The sequence below is a fragment of the Ranitomeya imitator genome, chromosome 6, assembly GCF_032444005.1.
Source record: "Ranitomeya imitator isolate aRanImi1 chromosome 6, aRanImi1.pri, whole genome shotgun sequence".
NCBI lineage: Eukaryota > Metazoa > Chordata > Amphibia > Anura > Dendrobatidae > Ranitomeya > Ranitomeya imitator.
The window spans coordinates 325,021,947-325,042,812 of record NC_091287.1 but is presented as its reverse complement, the minus strand read 5'-3'; the positions used below and the strand labels follow the sequence as shown (position 1 = coordinate 325,042,812).

At 45.5% G+C, this 20,866-nt stretch overlaps 1 protein-coding gene across 4 annotated transcripts; it reads right to left on the bottom strand.

The window, feature by feature from the left end:
* Window positions 1-11,356: 11,356 nt before the first annotated feature.
* RBM24 (RNA binding motif protein 24) lies at window positions 11,357-20,621 on the bottom strand. 4 transcript variants are annotated; one of them, XR_011314061.1, is made up of 5 exons: window positions 20,181-20,594; window positions 19,443-19,566; window positions 19,302-19,356; window positions 18,583-18,694; window positions 11,357-13,457 (listed from the first exon to the last, which is right to left on the bottom strand). XR_011314061.1 is itself a non-coding variant. In XM_069730833.1 (4 exons), exons 1-4 carry the CDS (start codon window positions 20,346-20,348, stop codon window positions 13,112-13,114), a joined length of 693 nt encoding a protein of 230 aa, XP_069586934.1. In that variant the 5' UTR covers window positions 20,349-20,621; the 3' UTR covers window positions 11,357-13,111. The 4 variants fall into 4 exon arrangements, 1 of the variants encoding a protein (XP_069586934.1); XR_011314063.1 differs by lacking the exon at window positions 18,583-18,694 and adding an exon at window positions 14,116-14,200 and having other exon boundaries at window positions 13,332-13,457; XR_011314062.1 differs by having other exon boundaries at window positions 13,397-13,457; window positions 18,567-18,694.
* Window positions 20,622-20,866: the final 245 nt, after the last annotated feature.

Genomic DNA, 20,866 nt, shown 5'->3' with positions numbered 1-20,866 from the left:
AGCAGTGTGGTCCTTGCGGGCCCGATCCATTATCTCAAGATCCCGCCGATAGTGAGCTTTTCGCTGGGCCTGGTGTTGTTTCTCCTGCTCCTCCCACTGCCGATCCAGCTGGGACTGGTACTCTTCCCAGCTAAGGGCCTCCACCATCTCCCCTTCTTGTGTCTTCACCCCGGGGAACCCCATGAAGTCGGATCCCGGGTTCACCCAGCGGCACACCGTGCGCTCCGCATATACCTCGCCTGGCATGGTGAGCGGCGAGATCGGGGCCTTTAAGAAGTGCTCCATGCCCGTGGCCTGATCCCATTGCGGAAGGCGTTGGAGTTTATGGGTCCCCGGGGAAGGGGGTGCTGCGACCGGGTCTATCAGCAAGTCCTCCGCTGGCAGGGTAGGGTCGGCGGACTCACCGGTCGGCGTGGCCTCCTCCGTTGCAGCCGACTCCAAGGGTGGTGCAGGATCCGGGGTCGGGAGTTCCTCCGCTGGTGCCTCCTGGCACGAGGCCTTGGTCTCAAGCCTCCACTGGAGCAGCTGCTCCGCAAGGTCCTCCATCTCACCCTGCAGGAGTCCGGTCCCGGATGTGAGGCTCTGGCTGTTGTACTCGTCCGGGTAGCTGGGGGAGCCCTGTGCTTCAACCCCGCTGTCTGGGTCTGAGCGGCCGGCCATGGCGTCCTCCACGTGGATCGCCTCCTGGTCTCTTTCCCGCTCTCTTCTTCGTGGGCGGTTTCGTTTCTTGTTCCTCCGCCCCCCCATTGAGGATCAGGAGGCGGATCTCAGCTGCTGACGGACACGTCCTCAAGGTACAGAAATATTTAGACTGGGCGGCCATTATCTTTCGCGCTCTCCAGCTTACTCACGCCCACTTCCACGCCCTTCTTCTTCTCTTGCGCTCCTCGTGGCGCTATAATGGCGGCAGTTTTGGCGGGAATCTTGCGGCAGATAGCAATACACAGTCCTTGCAATAAATCACTGTCCAACACGTTTCAATCACAGTTCCAAGGCACACATGACCTGCTCCTCAGGCTTAAGTAGGATCCTGTTCGTGGTGCCAAGTTGGAGCGCCCCCAGACACAGGGCCACGAGTTCTCGGTACCAGGCCTCTCTGGTTCGGTTCTGAGGCTGTCACGGTGGCTAGACCCGGTCCGCGACCCTGCTAAGGGGCGTCCAATAAAGGTGGTGCAGTCTGTCAGGGGTTCGTGACGCCACCTGTGGTGTTCGATCAGGGTGACCGACGCCGGTTATGGGGTCCGCTATGGTGATGGAATGGCAGCTGGATGGCATAAATTCCCACAGGTGAAGTATGTCCCCAGGGCTTCCCAGTAAGGTAGATGGTAATGGTGTAGGGTGCAGTCAATAACGAGGACACAGGGTTGCAGTCTCTTTACCTCTTTACTGAAGGTTTCAGGATCCACAATCCAGAGCACGTTTAACAGGGCTATCGGAGACCGGCCGGGCCAATGGGCACATCCAGAGTTTCCTTCGCAGATGGAAATCATTGCCTACCACAAGCACCTGTGTGTTGTAGTGCTACCCTGCTGATCATTCGGAATAGTCCTCACAACTTCTGTTCTCGTTCGTTCGTTCTCTACAGCTCTCTCTCTTTCTTTGGTTCCAGATCTTTCTAGTTCAACGTCCCCCAGGTATGTTATGGCTAGGATGCACCCGTATGACGGGAAGGCCTGGAGGTCTTCCGGGACCCTAGAGACGCCCCTCTCCCACTGTTGCCCCCTATGTCTTCGTAGGTGTTTAGGTGAGACAGCCAACCTATAATTGACTGTCCTGTGGAGTTCGGAGTAAGGCCTAGAGTCAGTTACTCCCGCGGTGTTCCGGCCACCGGCTACGCGCCTCAGTAGGATGTTGCCTCGGTGTCACGGCACGACTCCTACTGGTACTCCTTTGTGCTTGATCTCGTTTACACTGTTCCACAATATCCTTCCCTTCGTGTCTCTCTCTTGGATACCGCCGCGGGGTGTGCAGGCGCGGTTCCGTTACGTTCGGTTCTGTTCGCTAGGCACCTGCCAGGTTCCCACGCCTGACAGGGACCCCCTGTGTCTTCTCCCTGCAACACCCCCTGCCACGGGATGTTGCCTGAATCCAACCCAGTCAGCTTCTAACTAACTTCCTCCCCGACCCCAAGTTTTACCAGTGTGAGGAGTGGACCAATAAATAAAGCCTTTTGCTCCCCCTAGTGGCCGGAGTGTGAAGTGTAAAGTGCTCTGGTGATACCTGGTCAGGAGAACTCCTTTAGTGCCATCAGACGTACCATCACTCCCCTTAGTGGCAGAGCGTCATACTGCAACGACCAGGTCTCTGGGGTGCTGCATAAACATCGGGTTACTAAGCGCGCCAATGCGCTTTGTAACCCAATGTTTACCCTGGTTACCCGAGGACTTCGGCATCGTTGGTCGCTGGAGAGCTGTCTGTGTGACTAAACAACGACTAAACAGCGACGACTAAACAGCGATCGGCATCGTTGTCTATATCGTTGCAGCATCGCTTAATGTGACGGTACCTTAACTCCTGTAGCTAGGAGTTAGAGAAAATGAACCTTTTAATCCCTTCACCCCCAGGCCATTTTCTGTTTTCTCCTCCCCTTCTTCCAAGAGCCATAACTAGAGCTGAGCAGACCCCTGGATGTTTGGGTATGGTGGATTTGGCTGAACAGTTGAGGGGGAGAAAAAAAAAAAAAAGGTACCACAACAATACCCAAACCCCATTCACTTGAATGCTGATGTGCATGACAGCATGGCAAACACTGCCTCTGATTGGCGGTAAAATCATTACTGCCAGTCAGACACCCATGGTTCCCACACTGTCGAACGACAGCATAAGCCTGTCGCAGGACCTGTCTGATGGCACCGCGAGCAGGAGAACTTTCTCATGTTCGCGGTGCCATCAGATAGGTAATAGGAATTCAGAGAGACACTGAGCACACAATACTCAGTGTGTCTGCTGGATGACAGGCTGCATGGTCGCATCATGCAACCTGCCATCTAGATGTAGCAAAGCTAGACCCGTAGATAAATGGATTAGCAGCATCTCTGCAAAAAGGTGAGAAATATTGTTGTTTGTTTTTTTATTAACTCCTTTGCAGAGGACAATGGCATTGGGGGAATTGACAAGGTCGGAAGTATGGTTTTATTAATATTATTAAAGGACTTTTTTCTGGGTGTCTGTTTTCTTACAATGTGACTATGGGGTTAGTAATGGGGGCATCTCAGCGATGCCTCTCCATTACTAACCTCGGGGCTTTATGTCACCTGACAAAACAAAGGTGACATCAACCACCCCAACTATCACCCCACTCCCCACCTCTACAGGGCAAGTGGAAAAAGTTAGGCTAAGTGCCAGAATTGATGCATCTTAGAGAGGTACCTTTTCTCTGGGCAGCTGAGTGCTGATGTTTTTAGCCTGGAGGAACGGGGGCACAGTATCTGTGGCCCCTTCCTAGGCTACTTAATATCACCCTATGCATAACCCTTGCTGGTTATTAATTATTAGGAGAAGCCAACATCATTTTTTTTAGGGTCCCCCATTTTAATAGCCAGTAAAGGCTAAATATACAGTTGTGAACTGATATTAATAGCCTTGGAAGCTCCATGGTTATTACCCCCTTCCAAGGCTATAAACATCGGCCCCCAGCTAATAATAAACTTTTATTAAATACCTGTACAGTAAGATGCACACACTGTAATAATTGTATTTGTCACAGACATCTGTATATTTACTGTATGTAATCCATCTCTTCTATCCCGTCGGCTCCTGCAGTGATTTTACAGTACACGGCAGATGAGCGTGGGGTGGAAGCCACAGCGAGCCGTCAACAGAGGTCCCAGAGTTCCTAGGAGCTGAAGTGGAGGAGCTCAGCAACCAACTCCTGTGGATGCAGTTAACCACTGTGTCCAGATCGAAAGCGGCCTTGAAGGTGAAACTGGTGGAGCAGCGTTCTATCCGGCAGCCCCTGATTCCAGCGGAGACGACCGATATAGGGTTACAGTAGCAAGCAGGTACTGTCACCAACCCTGCCCAGGAAGCCAAAGAACTCCTAGTGGGCCCATTAGCTGCACTGCCATGCTGCGAACCTGGCCGGGTCTGTACCCTTTGGGATTAGGACCAGTCCTCGGGTATAGAGGGCTGTCTGGGGGTTCAGCTTCAACTCCCCAATCCACCGAGGGAAGTATATTCCGAGAGAACGGCATACCGCTGGGTAAACCCTGGAACAGACTTAATCTGGTTCCCAGGGTGCAGAACAAAAAGAAGGTGAGAAAGTGGAAGTCCTTAGCTGGGGGAATACCATCATCAGATAGCCCTTAAATGGGAGGCGGAGGATAAAGAACGCCAGGCCCAACGTAAGGCATTTGATTGAAGGGATCTGCAAGCCAAAGCTCAGACCCGTAGACAGACATGCAAACCAGGGTCCGCTGAGGCAGGGCACTGTGGTTGCTTTCAGACGAAAAGGAGGCTGGGGTTCATAAAGGAGCCAGACCTGTTGTCAGAGGTGTTCGTCAATAGAAGGGATGTAGAATCTCACCTCCTGGAAGGACACCCGGATAGGGACTTGTATCCAGGGAACAGTGTAAACTACACCTGGCTTTTTGGCGACAAGGGATAGTACGCTTTGAATGTCAGGAAGTGCAAAGACCCTGCTCCTGATTCAGACAGAGGTTACTAGGCCTAAGACACCAGCAGCACCAATTCCTTCTAGTGCCAAAGTGGTCACAGTTGCCACTTCAACTGCAGCACCAACCCCTAAAGCCTACAGTAAAACGACAGTCTGCACACTGACTACTACCGAGACTGCGGTGGCTACAGCACCAGCTGCGGTATGTTCCCAGGCCACACAGACCCCAATGGCAGGACATGATTTGACCATGCATGATTTCGTAGGCCATGACCTTTTGCGTTACCAGGAGTAACACTAGCCCATGAACTTCCCAGGTCAGTTCAGCGTGAGTAGAACCCTATTGTTTGAAAAGTGATGTAGAACCACCCCCCCCCCCCCAAAAAAAAAAAAAAAAAAGTTTGGCGTGGCCAAAGAAAAGTCTAAATGTTTAGGCCTTGCAGCCCGACTATATTGGGGTTTGGAACGGGTCCCCCATACTACTGTTGTTGGTGAGAAGAACATCCCGTTACAGGATCTCACAACTTGTTGAGCCACTTGAATGCGGTTTACACCTTTACATGTTTGCACTACCTCAGTTCTGGAATATATTGATTTTCTTGCACTTTGCTATGGAAAAGTGTTAATATTTCATGTTGCTAGAGAGAAGTTAACCTGTAAAGGGAATCGTATTTTATATTTCAGACAGTTTGATATATGAACAAGTAATATTTTGTGTTGCAGAGAGTGCTATTTTTGGTAAAGCTATTTTTCACCTTGTATTATAGTTATTTACAACGTTCAAGAAAGTAACCTCCCATAAAGGGAAGAAAAGTTTATATTACCTGTTACAGTTAAAATGTGCATCTCAAAATTTTGTATGTCTTAATCCATTTATTTTCCCAGTCCGGGAGTACTGGATTTAACCGGGGGGGGTGGGGGGAGGTGAAATGTGACACCCCAGGAGTCCGGTTGTCAGTGGTATTGGATTTTCTGGGCGGCTGCGTGCTATTTTTAGGCTGGGTGGGGGCAACACATATGAGGAGAAGACCCGAACCACGCAGATCTTTTCCGTGAAAGATCTGGAACCAACGGGACTGTCACGCAGGTTATAGAGGGAAGAAGGGAGCACCGGCAAGCTAATAGGGCTGTGTGACTTCCCAGGAATCCAGTTGTCACAGTGGTATTGCCCTGCTTGAAAGCGAGAAGGATCCTATGTATATTCTGGCTGGTGGAGGAGGTAGGGGAGATTGTAGGAGACAGTGAGGGGAGAAGGAGCACAGAAGGAGAGAGAAACTGGAGTGGAGCTGCAACTGGACTCCCTCCAGGATCAAGTGCAAGAAACCGGGGGCCGAAATTCCGAAGTTTTTTTTGGGGGGGGGGGGGGGTGTAACTGTATGCCCCACATCAGAAACCGGCAGGCAGGAGATTCCAAGGCTCCTGGCCACCATTACACCCGAAAGCACAGCAGCAGATAGAGCCCAGAGTCACCACAAGAAGGGACACCTGTAAAAAGGCTCGAGTTGCTTGCCATGCGGGTAATGTACACCTAAAAGGACAGAGAGCGGACCTTGTACGAAGCCTCAGGTAGCAAGGGACTAAGAATACAGCGCAGTAAGGAAGGCTTCCAACCCCACCTGGCTAGGGGGATTCCAAAGATCACCTGTAATCTGTGCCTGAACCAGTAAAAGGTAAAGAGACTGCAGCCTTGTGTCCTCCAATTCTTTCCTGCACTTCACCATCTATCATCATTTCTAACTACATCAGGAGCCCTGGGGACTAAGCTCTACCTGTGGGGAGCTGTACTATCTAAGCTGCAATACCATCATCTTCAGTGCACCCCTTTAAGCAGCGTCAGCATCCCTGGCTGAGCACCACAGGTGGAGTCACGAACATTCTTTAGATTTTATTCCCATTTTCCTTAACCCCCTTTTACTGGATGCCCAGGGCCACAGACTGGGTCACTGACACCGTGACCACCCCTTTCAGAACAGAACCGGCCCGGTACCTAGTACCCCACGGTCCTAGCAGGTGCTCCAGCGCAAGAGACCAGGAAGATTTGGAGGGAAGGCAGAGTGCAGTTGGAGAGAACAAGTGGTGGAGCTTGGTTAATGGTCAAGAAGAAGAACGGTAGAGAGGGGGTTGTGCCGACAGGACGGGGACAAAAAGCTCCCTGGACTGAGGTGGCTCCAGTTACATCGAGGTGCCAAACTGACAGATAGCAAGTGTTATGCTCGTGCCTTTAGAGACTACCGACCACAACGTACCAGGTTTCTGACGACATCGTGTACCATGAAGAAAAGATCCCAGAGACAGGACGTAAGCGCCAACACACGCTTAGATGGGGGAAATTAGATATCCGCTTCGACGTTTCTTCCACAACAGAGGAGACAGGTGACACAAGATCTCAGTATGCTGAGGGGAAGAGAAATTGCGTGATACCCAGCTCATCACGTCCCTATTAGTGATGAGCGAGTGTACTCGTTACTCGAGATTTCCTGAGCACGCTCGGGTGACCTCCAAGTATTTGTAAGTGCTCGGAGATTTACTTTTCATTGCCTCAACTGAATGATTTACCGCTATTAGCCACGCTGAGTACATGTGGGGGTTGCTAGGGAATCCCCACATGAAATCAAGCAGTCTAACAGATGTAAGTCATTCAGCTGAGGTGATAAACGAAATCTCCGAGCACTTACAAATACTCGGGAAATCTCAAGTACCGAGTATATTCGCTCACCACTAGTCCCTATCAATTGCACACCAACCGTACTCCGAGAAAGCCCCACCACCGTCAGAGGATATACGTCACCATTAAGAGAAATTCTCCAGATCCTGAAGGATCTGTCAGTTTTGCCTGGCTAGTGTAAAAAAAAAAAAAAAAAAAGTGAACACATTTACAGGGGAACCCAACCCACACACTTTTTTTTTAAAATTCATTTTGAGCACAGGCTGATGAAAACTCCCATCAGCTGGCGCCTGCTCTCAATGTTATTAGCAGCAAGAGGCTGAAGGGAGTAGCAGTCACATCAGACAACGCCAGTGACCTTTCTACGTCCGATCACAGCTGCAGGCTCCCACTGTCATCTGCCAGTGCCAGCATGGGAATAGCGGCTGTCTGACCGGCAGTAGTGATTTACCTACCCATCAGAGGCAGTTCATTTTTCTCTATTCAATATATATCTTGACTAGAAAAGTCTGATCTAACACAGCAATACCAAATGGGAATTTTTTTTTTTAATCATTTTATTTGTATGGGAGCAAAAGGAGAATGATTTTCTTGCACTTTTCTTTTTCTTTGGGGGGGGGGGGGGGGGGGGGGCAAATACAAGACAACATTTCAGTTTTAGGTCAGGACACTCTGCTAAAAATTGTTTGACCCCTGTGAATTTGTTTTGAAGCGTTACTTATTTAGTAATGAGTTGCATTTGCAGCCCATGAGAATGCATTCAAGACAATGCACTACTCTGGAATTCCATAGGCCAAAATCAGAAGTGCTTAAAAAAAAAAAAAAGAAAAAAAAAAGTCAATTACAAAGAGCCAGCATATATATGGTAAATCAGAACATTTTGCTAGCGTATTTACACAGGCCAACTGTAGACTTGTCTAAACGCAAATACCGTATATACTTGAGTATAAGCCGAGATTTTCAGCCCAAATTTTTGGGCTGAAAGTGCCCCTCTCGGCTTATACTCGAGTCAATGTGGGTGGCAGGGTCGGCGGGTGAGGGCGCTGAGGTATACTTACCTAGTCCCAGCGATCCTCGCGCTGTCCCTGCCTTCCTCCCCGTCTTCTGTGCTGCAGCTTCTTCCTCTCTTCAGCGGTCATGTGGGACCGCTCATTAGAGATATGAATAAGCGGCTCCACCTCCCATAGGGGCGGAGCCGCCTATTCATTCCTCTAATCGGCGGTGCCGGTGACCGCTGACAGGAAGAGCTGCGGCACCGAAGACCAGGCAGAGGGACAGCGCGAGGATCGCCAGGACTAGGTGAGTATGTCATATTCACCTGTCCTCGTTCCAGCCGCCGGGCGTCGCTCCATCTTCCCGGCCGGCGCCTCCATCTTCCCGACGTCTGCGCTCTGACTGTTCAGGCAGAGGGCGCGATGACTCATATAGTGTGCGCGGCGCCCTCTGCCTGATCAGTCAGAGCAGAGACGCCGGGAAGATGGAGGCGCCGGAACGAGACGCCGGGAGCTGCAATCAAGGGAGGTGAGTATGTGTTTTTTTTTTTTTAATTGCAGCAGCGGCGGCAGAGATTTCTATGGGGCACAATGAACGGTGCAGGGAGCAGAGCTGTGTATATATGTGGGACATGCAGGGAGCAGAGCTGTGTATATATGTGGGACATGCAGGGAGCAGAGCTGTGTATATATGAGGGACATGCAGGCGGCAGAGCTGTGTATATATGTGAGACATGCAGGCGGCAGAGCTGTGTATATATGTGGGACATGCAGGGAGCAGAGCTGTGTATATATGAGGGACATGCAGGCGGCAGAGCTGTGTATATATGTGAGACATGCAGGCGGCAGAGCTGTGTATATATGTGGGACATGCAGGGAGCATATGGCACAATGAACGGTGCAGAGCACCGTATATGGCACAGCAATGGGGCACAATGAACGGTGCAGAACACCGTATATGGCACAGCAATGGGGCACAATGAACGGTGCAGAGCACTATATGGGGCACAGCTATGGGGAAATAATGAACGGTGCAGAGCACTATATGGCACAGCTATGGGGAAATAATGATCTATTTTTATTTTTGAAATTCACCGGTAAATGCTGCATTTCCACCCTAAGCTTATACTCGAGTCAATAAGTTTTCCCAGTTTTTTGTGGCAAAATTAGGGGGGGTCGGCTTATACTCGAGTATATACGGTAAAATGTTGCATGTGATTGTGATATGCAACATGGACCCTTAAATACAGTGTTTATCTTGCACATCTAAACATGGGGTTACATATACTGTTTTATCTTCCTTTTATGCTTAGGCTAAAGATGCTATGAAATTAGTGAAGTTTTACCCTGGAATCTCACACTTACAATGCAGCGCTTAATATAGTTCTATTAACCACTGTATAAAAGGGTCATACTGTAATTCTTCTTGTGTGCAGGCAGCCTAAAGCTTCCATTTGCACAAGCATGCATATTCCATAAATGTTCATTTAAGTACAGGAGAGAGCAGTGAGGGTAATGTACAGAAACCTCAGATGATATTTTGTAAAGCTGCAATGTCTGTGACAAAGAAAAGCTTTTAAGAATTAAAAAAAAAAAAAAAAAAAAAAAAGTGAAGCCCTGAAGCCAAAATACTGTGCTATCCATAGACAATGCTGGCTGCTCCACGGTTCATTCATTAAACATCAGCCATTAAAGGCTGCACAGACATTGGAACATTGCACTATGTCGAATAGAAGAACCAGAGAATGTCATGAAGCTACAATTCATCACACCCTGAAAAGGCCGTCAGATATTCACATGTAGAATTACCGAGACCCCAAACCCCAACCAGCAGTACAGCAAGTACAAATACGAGACAAAACCAAAGAGCAGATTACAGGGGCAGTGTCATTGCTGGCTGACAGTAGGAATAGAATGTTCTCAGTACAGTATATGGACACGCGCCAAAATGAAATTGCATCTTGTAACCTCGGTGATAATGAAACATTAGCACATTACATGAGCAGCACAGTGACCATGATAGATGCCACTTAAAGTATCTTCTCTCCAAGATTTTGTTTACCTTCAGTCTCCACAAATAGCAAGTCCTTCACAGGTAGCGCCATAAGCACTCATCATTAAACTACTAGACACAGTTATAGCCATAAATCATACACAGGGGTATATTGTTGTATATGCCACTGATCAAATACCATGAGCATTACTGGTAGCAGTCATTTTCTACTGCTGTTCCACCTTATTCCCTGAACTATATACGGTAACTTATTATGGAGGCAAGTCCTAACCCGACTGCGGGACTTCATCCCTGAACTAACAGCTTAATCGGAACATATGACACCATTATTTTGGAATAGGAGACCAATAGAAAGACGGGGAATCAGAGCTAAGGCTAGGTTCACATTGCGTTAGGGCAATCTGTCTAGCGCATAGCGCTAGGGACTGCGCGAACACAATGTCACAAAAGGGATCGCGTTAGCCGATCCCGCTAGCGCAGATCCCTGATCTGCGCTAGTGAGGAACGGACCGCAAACGCTGCAAGCAGCGTTCGTGGTCCGCCACTCAAATGACGGCACATCGCTTGCGCACGCCCAATGTGGACGTGCGGTAGCGATGCGTTTGCCATTACAGGCAATGGCGGCATTAACGGACTACGTTACACCGAGTTATGCCACGGTGTAACGTAGTCCGTTAAACGCGGTCACAACGCAATGTGACCCTAGCCCAACACATTCAATCACTAGATGGTTGAGTAACCAGGAAAAGTAGTCCAATCTGCAGACACTATCTTACACAGCCGGGGAATGGATTGATATATAGTTTGTATCAGAAAAGATGCAGTATAACCAATGTTTTAATAATCTGCTCTTTCTGGGCTCTTTGGTCCATCCCATGAGTGACTGACAGCTCTCTCTGTATATACATTTAAAATAAGCTTCAAAGCACTAACATGCCCGTCAACAGGACCAAAGATCCCAGAATTTGCATAGAATGTGTAGTACCAACCTATAGACCAGAACTAGTCATTTCTACATCTTTGCATTAGTATCAACGTACCTATATGTGCATCAAGAAATAAAATTACAATGCCATAAGATATATTTATTGTATTTTTATACAAGTGAAATTAATAGGTCTTAACTGTTCTAAAGTAACAATGAATAAATAATATGCTTGAAGATTCTTGTCTACAATTACGTAACACTGGCTAGTTTTCTGAATACTTAAAAAGAAATCCAGTGACATTTAGACAAATGTCCATAAAAATTATGCCGTCTTTTCTTCCCTTGTATGAAATTGTTCAAGTATAAAAAACCCAATACAGTGTAAAATATTCATGTCCAAGTTGAGAATAAAAATTGCCAAGTATTGCAGTTTAACAAGTCTTCATATAAAGCAGCATTTTTTTCTTGTAGTAAAAGAAAAGGGAAAGGAGGGAAAAAAAAAAAATATCCTACATACAAATGAAATGTATAATATACTGCTTCAAGAGGTCTTAAAGAAAGGGAGGCAAAAGAAAAGGGCAAAAGTCTACAGCGGTCATGTAAAATCCTAAAGTGTTAAAGTAGGGATCGTATTACACAGTGCACATTCAGAATTAAATAAATCCAAGTCAACATTTCAGTTGACTAGATTAATATTTACTACATCTAAACTTACTTAAATAATTTATACCATGAGATGAATATAGAATGTCTCGGCCGCATCTAAAGTTCCCTTCTTTAGAGCGCGCCATAGTAAAACTTCCCAAAAATAAATAAATAGTTTTCTTTCAATAAACATTACAGTTAAGGCACAGTACAAATAGGTGGAATTAACCCTTAAAGAACCGTGTAGAATAAAGTTGTACAAACTTACTGATAAATACTTTTTTTGCTTAAATACTTTCAGTGGTCCCTTACCATCCATAAGGGGCCATGTATTTTCTTTGCATATATATTAAAAAAAAAAAGTTCTTAAAGGGTTAACCTTTGCAAGTATCTTCCCGTTTTTTTTCATTCACAAGCTATGAAAAAGGTGTAATAAAATAGAAGACTGTGGTAGTAAAGGGTGGGGGGGGGGGGGGGGGGGAGGGGCTGATCCCATTTCAGAATCAGAATAGCTGACACCAGCAGTTAAGAGTTTCCCAAAAGCGAAACAGGATGGGGAGAGGGATTAGAATGTGACAAGCTCATCAAATAAGCACAAGTGATGTGTTCTCTCCAGAACGGTCTGTGTTATTGATTGTCTGTACAGCTGTTGTACCCGTTAATTCCACATCACTAGCTCCATAGTTCCACTGATATAGAGGACAGTTGAGATAATAGCTTTGGTGCCTATCCGTCATGCGACCAGTAGGCCATGTGCCTCTAGCACATTGATGCCAACCGCATGTCTCTCACCAATGCAATAGGTCAGTGTGAATACGTTACAGCTTGTGCTTTCCACATTTTACAGGCTACATATTGCTGTTTGATATTTCCCTGGTTTAAATGCATTGTCAAACGAGGGAGAAAAAAAAAAAGTTTTCAAATTAGTAAAAGGCAGTTTCTATCTATTATGTAAAAATAAATTCTGTAGTTTATGGATTGTTACTTTGATCAAAAGAAAAAAAAAAAGTATAAAGTATATGCTAAATTAAAAGGAGTTTCTGAATATGCCTGAAACGCCTTCCTTCTCCTAATGCAACTTGGATGCTTACTACAAAGGAGTCAGAATATTTTTCTGTCCAAAAGCAGTTTTGTTTCTCTTTAAAGCCATTTAGGTCTAATTTAATATGGTCTTATCTATAGAAACTGGAAGGCAGAAAACAAGAAAAAAAAAAATAGATATTGATTGAGATCTTCTTCAAAAGTCTAAGTGCTATTGCAAGCGGTCAGCCTGCAATTGTTGTGGTTGGTACTGCCCAAAAGCGGCAGCAGCTGCTGCAGCAGTTCCTGGGGCTGCAGCAGTGAGTGGCTGCTGGACTGCATAGCCATAACCTGCAGTGGTGAGGTATCCTGTACTAGCCGGTGAAGCTGCGTATGGGTATTCATAGGCGGCAGCAGCAGCGGCGGCTGCAGCAGCAGAGTACTGAGCGTAGGCGGCTCCAGTGTAGTCGATATATGGACTTGTAGAGGCGGCAGCAGTAGCAGCTGTTGGTTGCACGTGTGGGATTACAACTCCTGGTTGCACAAAGGCGTGAGGGTAGACATAATGTGCAGGAATCCTATTGGAGGAAAACAAAAAAGCAAAATTAACTTTGAGTAAAGAAAGAGCACTGAGTGAAAACCAAAACCTTGTAATTTTACCTACGTGTCCATCAGTTATCACATTTCACAATTTAGTGGTTATTATGTGCATAGGGTTGCCACAATAGCAATAACCTTATAAGACTAGCAAAAACTATATATGGGAAGTGGGAACATGGTTTAAAAAAATATATTTTTTTCCCCAGAAGTTTCACTATTTAAACCTGATTTTATTTCAATAGTGATCAAAATGATTGAGGAAAAGCCCCAAATTGTTGTTATTTGCACACATCATAAAGATTTGCTTTTTATGATGCTTTTCATACATCTGCTAACATCTATTTTAAAGATAAATATATTATCGTGGCAACCCTACAAATACTCTGCAGACTCAGCACACATTAATCTCTGCAACCTTAGTCACCCTTTGAAATATCTTTTAAAAACATATGCAGGCGACAAAAGAACTGAAGTGGTGGAATACACAGCAGAGTCACACATTCAAGACAGTGCAGAAAACTTGTCCAATGTGTAGTGTGGAAGCTTTTCAGATGCTATGTCACACTCCATAGCATGACATCTCAAATGTGTGCATCACACTGTTACAAGGATTTAAAGGCAAATTGGTGTAAATACCCGTCAACTATACTTCCAGTTTCGAGTCAGCTGGTTTACTTCTCAGCCAGACAAATAAGAAAAAGTAATTGTGATTTAAAGAAACCTAGGGTTAGACAAAAACACCCATGTAGTTCAATGCATCGATAACTGGTAATATCTTCCTTTATGACAATTCAAACAAAATACATGGAGCTCAAAATTTGTCCCATTCTGTGCCAATTGTGTTTTTACCCCAAGGAGGTGCCCACCAGATTCCTGTTAAACTTGGAGCTTATGAATCAGTTTTTGTCCGAGTGATTCTATATATGAAATAAGACCTGTCACTTATGAGTGAGGCAGGGAGAGGCCAACAGGAACCATCCCTTGGACAAGTCACCCAAGTTGAATGGACCCTGGAGGGCTTTTAAACATACCACAGCATTTCAAAGATCAATAGCAGTAATCTTGCAATTTTCGCTCCGGCCACTGGGGCTTTTAGACCAACTTCCTGTTTCAGGAAACACATGCACATACCACCCACAGTGAACAGACTGACCACATCTTTTGTATTCAAACAGTCTGTGCAAATGTCATTGTGAAAGGTAAGAGCAGAGTCAACCATTATGAATGGTGGATCCGGAGTCAACTGTGTAAAGAGGCGTTAGGCTGTGTTCACATGTTCAATTTCTCGTTGTTTGAACTCCTCCCCGCCCAGATCGGATTACAAATGGAGCAAAAACAGATGCAAGATGAATAATAAAAAGAAACTGGATTGGCTTATCAGACCTGTTGGTTGCAATTATACATCCACTTTTGTTCCGTTTGTAACAGATCCAGAGACCTCTAGCATGCTACGCAAGCACAGCACTGAAAAAAGGCTCCATTAACGGATGACCATTTTTAATCCAGTTTTTTTTCCTGAACAAAAGTTGTGCAAACTACAAAAGGAAGTAGGGAAAGAAATAAGTACTGGACAGGTGAACATGGCCAAAGACAGGTCAGGCAAGTCTAATGTGAAGATTGCAAGATTACCAATTTTGTTTTTAAAGGACAACAAACAAAATGCAATGTAACATGTCATCCAGGGGGCTTCCCCGTCATGGTTCTACGCAGGTGCGCTTCTCTCTGTCCTGCCGAGGGCAGAGCAAAGTACCATTCTGTGCATACATGGGGAAAGGCCAAAGAGCTCCGATGCATGCGCATTACCGTACTTTGCTCTGCCCTCGGTAGGGCAGAGAAAAGTGCACCTGTGCATCAGTGTGAAGGGAGGACATTGGTCAACATAGGAGGAGTCATCCACAGGAGGTAGATAAGGAAGACAGCATCACATGAAAAGTGGCGCCATATCAAGACCAGTGATGCCCATTGTACCGGCCCGCGCCATAGGACAATATAATAAGAGTCACCTTTTATGCCTTAAAGGGAAATTTGGAGGAGTCATCAATACATATTTTACAGTGCTGTCACATGGGGCTAAAAGGTGGTTGCTGTAGTTATAATGGGAAAAAAAAAACTGGCAACAGGTTCCCTTTAAAAAAAAAAAAAAAATCAAAACACACCATTTGGTATTACCACTTTGGTAAAAGACTGATCAGTAAATGCTGTAAAGAAGAAGAAGGAGAAAAAAAATACCTAAGCCCCCACACAGCACCATCTGTGGGAGGTGAGAAGAGTGTTTCCCTCTGAAACTGCAGCATTTCAGAGTCAATCATTTCTGAGAGTACAGCCAGTGTACGATAAATGTGCCAGATGTCAATCCCATTAAGGCCTAGCATATTGAATTTTTAAAATATTTTAATAGATTGTCTTTACATTCTAATATTCAATACCAACTGCCTAAAAATAAAATAAAAATATTACTGTATACAAGTATCGACAATGGTAGATTTTGACGTCACTGCAGGCTAATGAGAACATATCTGCCTTTAAGTATACTAATGCTTTAAACACTGAGATAGATGATGTGAATGTACACCAGAGAATGCAGTCAACTCACTGACTTATAAATAAAAGACCCGTCACCAGGCCAAAAGTGGGCAGTTTTTGCCCATGTTATTCCCATTTGTTTTTGGTTTTTCTTTTAAATCTGCAACATGGTCATAGAAATGTGTGCCAATAGATTGGGGGGGGGGGGGGGGGGAATGGCCACAAACTAGCACAAAGAAGGGGGGGTGTTGCACACAGGGCAATTATACAGGGCAGCCCAACATGCCACCAGAAAAATCAACTTGAGCAATGCCCCCTTGATAACCCTGGAACCATAAAGGTGGATTATAAAAAAAAAAAAAACCTCCAATAATATTTAATAACTTATCAAATAAGACAGTTGTAATGATTTCCAGGCACTGAAAAAAAAAAACATCATTAAATTGGATGGCCAATTACGGTAGTTTAATTGGTCATCCACAGGAGCCAGCTTCTAGTCAATACCTGATATTGATCAGGAATGGGTGGAAAGGAGGATACAGTAATTGGTAGTGGATTGTGCAGGGGCTCCAGTTACTCAGGATCAGCAGGTGTTATCACTTGTAGAATCATTTGCCATCAACATTGCAAAAAGCTAAAGTGTCAAGCACTTTCTAGCAAAATGAAATAAGTGTAATAGTCCAGGTTGCAGTGCCGGCTTTGCTCTAATGTATAAGTGGTCACAATAAGAATATTGGGTTGCATTACAACTACAGTCTACACGTCCAAATATGAGGTTCTTGTCGCACATTTTGATGAGTGTAATTTAGCAGTAATGCAATTCAGTGTCCACAACTTTGTGCGCTCAGAGCAGCTGTGTTTGCCATAGAGCATGTGATGTTAATGAAGCCTTTTCTATGCATGTTTATTATTTTCAATAATAAAAACCCATCAATACCACCAATGCTAGACGCCTCTTACCCTGCTGATGATCTGCGTTAACATTACAATTTGTCTGGGATTTCCTGCTTGTAAATATTAACTTAACGAGGCAGCTCTGTGAGAACTGCGTGCAGATACTGCAAGTTAAGCTGGCAAACAAAACTAGTGCTGCCATGCCCCATACAGTAATGTACCCGGGGCGCAGAATTGTTCCAAGTTTAACTCTGTCATTCCATTAGCATTATACTCAGTAAAGGCCAATCACAGCGTTATCCTTACACCATGCACTTTAGGGATGTCCTACATACTCCAACCTCCTGTTGCACCCTTCCCGACTGACAGCAGAAGCTGCTGTAGGGCTATTTTTGAACTGACACGTGAGATGGGGCCAGCAGTGTAAATGTCTTTATATGGCCAAAGTGAACATTGACCCATTGTGAAGGTCAAGCATGTAAGCTAGATTAAAAAAAAATAAATAATAAGGAGCGCAGCACAATAGTGTTTGAATCAAAAAGTCTGGTCTGTAAATATAAAAACATTGTTATTCAAGAACAAAAAGGGCAGCTATACATGTTTGCCATGTAATCAATTACATAAAAATGCATCAGTTATTTTGCCTAGGTGGAGGTAAACGCAGCTTTCAAGAAAAATAGACTAAAGAGCAAAGCTAAAAAACAAAAAAAATCCATAAACAATGACACAAGTAGTAATTGTGTCACGAGAATCTATTGTTTTGATAGGCAAACTTTTTTTTCTTCTCAGAAAATTACTTTCCTGGATGTAAGTGGTGTCTAATTGCAACACAATATAGGTTCAGGAGGAACATGGTGTGAAACGTAGAATATCAAACATTGGGTTAAAGTTGCAGTCCTATACCAATGTTTGTTAGATTATTATATCATTTGATAGAATGTTTACTTTGTTGCAAACATCCTTTTGGCAACAAAACCAACCAGCAAGTTTCAATCCCAAAACTAGGACTGCAAATTTAAAAACGTATCAAACCAATAGAGGAAAAAAAAATCCATGCTAATAAAAAGTGCCATGTAAACTGGGTATGGCATCTCGATTGAAGACATCAGTTTGTTGCTCAAGTAACGGAATGGTTTGGATCCATTGTAAGACCTTACAGCCATGGCAAAAAAAAAAAAAAAAATTGAATATGTAAAATATGTATATGTATAGAAGGAAATGAAATTAGAAAGCCCAAAAGAAACACATGGTTAATCAGAGAACAAAACGAAAAAGGAAACGTGTGTAACATGCAAGCTGAAAATTTCAACATAAACGTCACAGCAAAAAAATAAAAAATAAAATATCAAAATCACCACAATATATGGTTAAAAAGGAGCAACAAGCTGCAACTTTGAAGAAAGAGCCAAGATGGGCCCTTTGCTCCCCGTGGCAAAGTCAACACTCCTCAACAAAATAAACACAAGTCAAGGCTCCCTCCCAACCCCAAACAACTCCGTGACCGCTAGGATTTATAACAAAAAATTAAACAAATAAAATAAAGAAACAGTAAAAATAAAAATCACACAGTTTAGCTGTGAAAAACCACTTCATGGCTGTAATGGAAAAAGGCACACAAATCTAGGAGCTAATATACACTAAAAAAAATAAAATAAAACCAACCAACATACATGCATCTTTAATCACCATTTAGCTTTGTTTTCTGAGTCTACTGGTAACATAGATTAATTCCAAATAGAACTATTCCATCTCTTATCACCAAATCCTTGCCATCAGTTATCTTAACTGTAAACGACCCCTGTCAGATTAGAAAGAGATAGATCACATTGAGCAACACTGGAAATTATTGCTGTACAGAAGGGTCCGACAGCGGTGCCTCCTCTGGAAAAGTGAAAATAATCTACCATGAAATATATTGGGCTTGGAAATGGAAAGGCGTTGGGAGGAAAGTGGAAATATTATGGTTAACAAACGTTACAGCTCTCATCTTGGTGTAACTGGTAGTGATGAAGGACCGTGCTGGGATAAGGTGTTATCAGAGCAACTTGGGTGCGATCGAATAATATGCTGGAGTCGCCATGTCTCGCGCCTGTTTGTCAGGCAATCCCTGCACGTGCTGCAGATGTCGAACAGCCGCGGGGACTACGGCATAATATTTGATCACGCTGAAGCCACTTTGTTAGCAATGATGGGATGAGACCTTATCCAAGCACGTTCGCTCATCACTAGTAACCGGCCAATAATCAGCAATGGGAGAGCTGAAGGATATGGATAGGAGTTGGGCTTCACACTACTATGGCGCCATGAAAGCTAGCTACATACATAGATATACAATATGCCAAGCGACTGAATCAAACTCTAGTTTTTCCATTGATGTCACGTTTCATTAGACATGCTAAACTTACCCAAAGGGCCTTTGTATAAGTGCAGGGTGAATTTGCTGGACCCCAAATGCAAAACCTAGGGAAAGTAAAAAAAAACAAATATTTACAATCCACATTAGCAATTTCTTGCATCCGTATTGTATATTGCAAACTAAATCAAACCTGGCTGCATTATCCGGGGCTTGGCTCCCAGGTAGGCCAGGTTCACATTGGCTTTCCTCCCATCAATTATAGGATTGGGGTCTTTACAGGCTCTTTCCGCTGCAGCCCTGTCAGCCATCGTAACCTGGAACAAAGAGATCCAGAATATATTAATAAACAAGCATCTGACATGGCCCTTCTACAAGGGTCCCAAAATTGGCGTACAGCACATGGATGGCCTAGAACTCTGGCTAATGGCAGAAGGTTAAAAGTGCCAACTGTCATCTGCGGAACGAGAACCTGTCTACACGGAACACAGACTATCTGGACCTAAACATCAGTGAAGGATAGAAAAACAAAATATAGATTTTTATGGCAATATTACAAACTTACTCCATATACACTATTGATTTATCCAATAGGCGGCTATACTTTTCTATGACTTTAGTATCTAGCAAACGCCAGCTCGGCCCCTCGTGTCCGTCCGACGCACAGAACCAGCCACGAAAGTCAGATCCCAACCACTCGCTGGACTTCAGAAGGCTGAAGCAGAACCATTAACAATGTCCTGGCCGTGGCCAGATCGGGGAGCGGGGGATAGAAAAAGTAATAATAATAATAATAATAATAATAATAGAGCTCATCTCCTTATAAACGGTAAGACTAGCAGCAGCCGGGCACCGAGCAGGAGGTGACCCCTGGAGCAGCACCACAGCACAGGGGCTGGTGCCCACCCCTCCGACACCACCGGGTACTTACAAAGCCGTAGCCTCTGGACTTGCCGGTCTGCCGGTCCGTGATCACCACCGCCTCCTCGATGTCTCCGAACACCTCGAAGTACTTCCTGAGGCTGGAGTCCGTGGTGTGGTAGGGCAGCCCCCCGACGAAGATCTTGGTGTAGGTGGTGTCTTTCTGGGTAGTGTGCATCTTGTGGGATGCCGCCTTCCTGCGCCCTCGCCCGCACACACCTGGCTCTCAGGAGACGCAGAGGCTCATGCACGGCAGACAGGTGACCGGTAGACCCCGCGGCCGCTGCTGAGGTGGGTGCCGGCACTGCCCGGAGGGTGTCCTCTGTCCCCGGGTCGCCTCTGCCCCTGGTCTCCGCAGCTGCCGGCCTCGCTCTTACACACGGACTAGCCCGCTCCCTGTTTGCTTTGCATTATGAGCAACCGGCCGGGCTCCAAGCTCCTCCCCTGGAGTGGGCGGAGACAGCCGGTCCTGCCGCTGCCTATTGGTCGCCTGTGCACCTGCTGCGTGTGTCCCGGGCGGCAGCTGCCCACAACAGCTGGATGAGTGCGCCCTGCACCCGCTCTTTGTCTCCGGGGAGGGAGCGCGTGTGCGACCCCAGCAGCGCCGCTCACCCCGGGGGGCACACACAGTAATGCCCGGGTGCACATAGCCGTGCCTTCATTATGCTCACATACTTGTGCAGTGGCCCCCCGGGG

Excerpts from the sequence above, each read along its gene's own strand:
- RBM24 (XM_069730833.1), bottom strand. The coding sequence starts at position 20,348 with ATGCACACTACCCAGAAAGACACCACCTACACCAAGATCTTCGTCGGG. Across the intron at positions 19,357-19,442 it reads GCCCCGGATAATGCAGCCAG|GTTTTGCATTTGGGGTCCAG; the intron begins GTTTGATTTAGT and ends TACTTTCCCTAG. Across the intron at positions 13,458-19,301 it reads CTTATACAAAGGCCCTTTGG|GATTCCTGCACATTATGTCT; the intron begins GTAAGTTTAGCA and ends TTCCTCCAATAG.